Here is a 5,000-nt window from a genome sequence, read left to right as displayed (position 1 = left end):
TGCGTAGTTCACATTAGAGTTGTTGCTGTCAACTCAAGCCTTCTTCCCAGACACAGTTCAGAGGTGAATGTGTAACATATGTTGCTATTTAAACTTGATATTAATTTGTTTATTTGATTATCTTGCATGTCTATATTGCATTGTGTACTAAATACTAAATTATTTTTATTTATTTTAAATTTTATCTTCTATTAAGCATCTTAATTAATCCAGTTTAATTAATTAATAGAGACATTGTGGTGTAGAAGTTTTTGATGTCTAGTGGTCAACATTGTAGCATAATTGTGCTTTACTGTATGTAGGAGTAATGCGGTAAGGCAGGATGATAATAATAAAATTTAAAATTATTTGGGTTTATGACCTCTTTCTTTCCCACTGATCTTATACCTCTTCTGTAGATAGTGATCATGCAAGAAACTTGTGACAGTTTGGGCATGATCACTCATTGCATGATCAAGTTGTGATGATGCATACACGTGAAGTGATGAATATGAATTGTGCACTTTTATCTTAACCACATTTCATACACACTGTACTATTAGCATCAATCATCTGGTTGAATCAGCTGGATGAAGGCCTGTATGATGAACATGTATCTCGAATGATTGGCATCATAGTTATGTCAACTCTTTTTGGATGGATGTGATGTTAGTATCTTACAAAATGTAAACCAGATTTTAATGCAATAAACTAATCTGTCAGTCTGTTTGTCTGTCTGTCTGCCTGTATGTCTGTTTTTCTGTCTGTTTGTGTCTTTCTGTCTGTCTGTCTGTCTGTCTGTCGGTCCTGTCTGTCTGTCTGTCTATCCATCCAATGCATATATTTTCAACATTGAACTCTGCATACAGCACAACTAAGCAAGTCTGTCTGTCTGTCTTTTTCATAATTTTTCATAAATGAATGCTTTTACATAGAGACCCAATAGAGTCAATACACCTCACAAACTAATGTACGCAAAACTAAGTATGATAGTTCTTTACATTGCTAGAACTCATGCATAAAAGGTGTGATAGTTTCCTTGCAATAGTCTTAGCATTGCAACGTTGTAACGCAGCTGATAATCGTTTTCTCCAGTAGTCTGTCTGTCTGTCATTTTGTCTGTCTGTTTGTCTGTTTGTCTGTCCGTCTGTCTGTCTTTCTGTTTGTCTGTCTATTTGTCTGTGTGCATGTATGTCTGTTTGTCTGCCTATATGTATGTCTGTCTGTTTGCCTGTCTTCCTGTCTGCCTCTGTCTCTCTCTCTCTGTCTGACTGTCTGTCTGTCTGTTTGTCTGTCTGTCTGTCTGTCTGTCTGTCTATCTGTCTGTCTGTCTGTCTGTCCATCTGTCCGTCCGTCCGTTCGTCCGTCCGTCCGTCCATCTGTCTGTCTGTCTTTTTGTCTGGCCGTTTCTCCCTCCCTCCCTCCCTTCTTCCTTCCATCTCTCCGTTCGTCTGGCTGGCTGGCTGGCTTTATGTATGTCACGTCTATTTGAACATGTATGTATTACTAGGCAGTTCCCTAAGTACATTGTACTGATTTAAGTTTGATTTATACCTTAATGGCACTTGTAGGCACAATAATTTGGTAGAACGTAATGCAGCCAAATGGTTATGGTTAATAGCAATATGATGCTTAGGGTCTTGAGGTGTGCAAGAAAAGATGGCATGCATGATATACATTGTAGAATTGCTTAATTGCAAGAATGGTTGTACATTGGTCTAATTTTGTTTACTTGTTTCTAGGTTGTTGTGGACATAAGGGTAAGCAACTACATTACAAGTCTGGTCTTGGTCTTGAAATTCTAAATGGAATAATGTTTTTTTTGTAGAACCCACAAGATATTATTGTTGACAGGATTCAATTGAAAACATCGTCTGGCACAGGTCAGTAGCTTAGCTGAATACACAATCTGCATTCATTAGTGAGTTGTTACAATATGTTGTATGGCATGGTCGTGAGCATTATGACAGGCACACGCACGCACGCACGCACACACACACACACACACACACACACACACACACACACACACACACACACAAACAAAGACAGACAGACAGACAGAAGGACACACAGACACACTGACACACAGACAGACGACAGACAGGCAAACAGACAAACGACAGACGACAGGCAGACGCACAGAAACACAGAAGCACAAACGACACACTGACACACAGACAACAACCAGACACACAGACGACACACAGACACAGACACACACACAGACAAATTTTGTTTCAATTGAATTTCAATTTGTTGATTGCATGACTAATATATGACCAAGTCAGTGTAAATAGCAACTACACCGACAGTCTGTTACAGTTCTTGCTATCTCTTTATATTGTTGGTGTCAGGAATTGACACTTTGCATCACAACTCATCTACCTGCATATCTTTTTTATTACATTACCTGCTGTGTGTGTCAGTTTAGCGCTTGACCAATTTGTGGATTTGTTTACATGCTAGGTATTACGAAACGCACACTGTATCTTGGGCCTGGAGCTTTGCAAGGAAACTGGACTATTATAGCTAAATATGGTTATAAGGTATGGGCAAAATTTGTATTGTACGTAAATGTATGGTCTTTGAGCTAGAGTGCTCATGTCCAGGCGGTATGTGGTAATTTGTTTGGGTGCGTTGTGTGTGTGTGTGTGTGTGTGTGTGTGTGTGTGTGTGTGTGTGTGTGTGTGTGTGTGTGTGTGTGTGTGTGTGTGTGTGTGTGTGTGTGTGTGTGTGTGTGTGTGTGTGTGTGTGTGTGTGTGTGTGTGTGTGTGTGTGTGTGTGTTTGTGTGTGTTTGTGTCCCCGCTATATTGATGATTTGATTTATAGGCTGAGTCGAAGTCGGAGTATCGATTTGAAGTGAAGGATTATGGTTAGATACTTCTAGATCACGTCATTAAAAACGATCTTAACTTTGTCACTGGTTAGTTTTGCCACGATATGAAGTCAAGATCACACCTCCTAACTATGTCAGAGTCCAGAGTTTACAGAATTCTATATCTTTTCATGTGACAGCAAGGTTTCTAATGTTTTGTTATGACCTTGTGGCGTTGAATTGCTCTTTGGATGTTTGTTTATCTGTCATGGATCGTGTTTGTTGCTGTTTGCTCTCTTAGTTGGTCTTAAGTTTCTATGCCACCTTGATACGTTTGTTAATCTTACATTGTACAGACACATTCTGAGTTGTTTACTGTTTTACAGTTACACTTACGGGAAACCGGTTGTAGGACAGCTCGAAGTCAAACTTGGAGTTCTTATTAAAGGAAACAATACGATTGCCGTCTTCAACTCGCTGCCTTTTTCTTTGGCACTTTCGGTGAGAGTTCGTAGCTTTGTTGTAAGTACTTGTGCATCGTTATATTTTTTAACTTCGCATGTGCAATGGGAGAGTAGGTTGGTTTTGCACAGGAACTGTTTGGATATGAATTGTGTTGAGTAGCGTGGGCAATAGTTTAGTTTTTGTATGCAACTCTTGTACGATTGTCGTTGTGTGTCATTGAAATGGGTTACAGACATCTGGTGCTAGAAGCTACTGCCACTAAAGTACTGCGGTTCTATATGCATATCTTTTCTTCACTGGTTTATCACACAATTGGACGCAAGACGAGAGACGATGTGGTTTACACACAGACTCTCTGTAGTATTATTGGAATATATGGGATGCTGGTACTGGCTGCTATTGCTGCCTTCTGCGTGTTGCTGTTATGTACTTTGCACAGGTTACTTTAATTGTGTCCCGTCAACCTTGAATGGAAATGTGTGTGTGTGTGTGTGTGTGTGTGTGTGTGTGTGTGTGTGTGTGTGTGTGTGTGTGTGTGTGTGTGTCTTGTGTTTGCTACTGTATGCTTGACAATGTTCACTGTATTTGTTCATCCGTAAATGAGACCATTTGTTTATTTAGACCATTTGAGGTTTAAGGCAGTTACTATGCATATATTTTATTGGTTTCTGTGTTGCAGGACAATGGAGAAAAACACATTATTGTTCCCAATGGAGGGTACAAAGTTTTTCCTTTGGGTGAGCAACTCTATATTTCAGCAGAAGTGATAGACTCTAACAACGGAGTGAAACAACAAACGTTTGATGTGTCCGCACAATTCACAGACAATCCCATTAAATTGGATTGCGCCTTGAGTCCTCCATATTATCGTCCCAACCTTCCGCTGCGGCTGGAGGTGATTGTTGATGCAAAGTGAATATGCAGTTTGACTGGTAAATGCGTTAATTTGCAAGGTACGAGCCACGTATGCGAATGGAGCTGTGGTATCTAACGTATTAGTAGAATACACCAAACCACAAGGAAACGGTCAGCAACCTACCCAAAAAACGACTAACAAGAAAGGCATCGCCTCTTTTCAGCTCAATGTTGGTGAAGGAAGTGGTGATAAGGAATTTCGGGTAACTTAGTACTTTATTGGCATTGTCATATGATCAACAAACGCATGCACCCACTCACCTGCACACACACGTTGTCTTTCTGTGTGACGATCACACACACACACACACACACACACACACACACACACACACACACACACACACACACACACACACACACACACACACACACACACACACTCACACACTCACACACACACACACACTCACACACACGCACGCACACGCACACGCACTCGCACACGCACGCACACACACCACACACGAACGTACGCAGGCACGCACACACGCACACACACACCTCTTTCTCTTTGACAGTCTGACTAACACTCCGTGTTTAATTCAATTTCTTGCCTGTTTTTTTCAATACCTCCTGCCATTGTTACAATTATCAACGTCAAATCAACTATTTTAAATTTTTACCTCATTTTTCATTTTTTACCGTTTATGTTTGCAGTTTCAGGTTAAGGAGCCGATAGCCCAACAACTGGTCTCTGCTTGCACTTTTAAGCAGTTCCCCTCCAGTAGAGGAAGCTTCTTTGTGCGATCAAATTTTCGCAGTCCACCCAAAGTCAGAAGTACCGACTTTTCTAAGAAAGTTCACTTTGTAAATATCTGT

General features: G+C 40.5%; 1 protein-coding gene across 1 annotated transcript in view; it reads left to right on the top strand.

Moving 5' to 3' along the window:
• The window catches only part of LOC134198161 (complement C3-like), an 18,541-nt gene that overhangs the window by 1,457 nt on the left and 12,084 nt on the right, over window positions 1-5,000 (top strand). Inside the window, exons 4-13 of the mRNA XM_062667496.1 lie at window positions 8-63; window positions 1,722-1,739; window positions 1,808-1,862; window positions 2,449-2,528; window positions 2,813-2,855; window positions 2,912-3,002; window positions 3,185-3,299; window positions 3,943-4,158; window positions 4,217-4,381; window positions 4,839-4,952. Coding sequence (XP_062523480.1) covers window positions 8-63; window positions 1,722-1,739; window positions 1,808-1,862; window positions 2,449-2,528; window positions 2,813-2,855; window positions 2,912-3,002; window positions 3,185-3,299; window positions 3,943-4,158; window positions 4,217-4,381; window positions 4,839-4,952 — 953 coding nt within the window. The remainder of the gene's footprint in view (window positions 1-7; window positions 64-1,721; window positions 1,740-1,807; window positions 1,863-2,448; window positions 2,529-2,812; window positions 2,856-2,911; window positions 3,003-3,184; window positions 3,300-3,942; window positions 4,159-4,216; window positions 4,382-4,838; window positions 4,953-5,000) is intronic.

The sequence above is a fragment of the Corticium candelabrum genome, chromosome 2, assembly GCF_963422355.1.
Source record: "Corticium candelabrum chromosome 2, ooCorCand1.1, whole genome shotgun sequence".
NCBI lineage: Eukaryota > Metazoa > Porifera > Homoscleromorpha > Homosclerophorida > Plakinidae > Corticium > Corticium candelabrum.
Note: the sequence above shows the minus strand (reverse complement) of the source record. Positions and strands in the feature narration are given on the sequence as shown.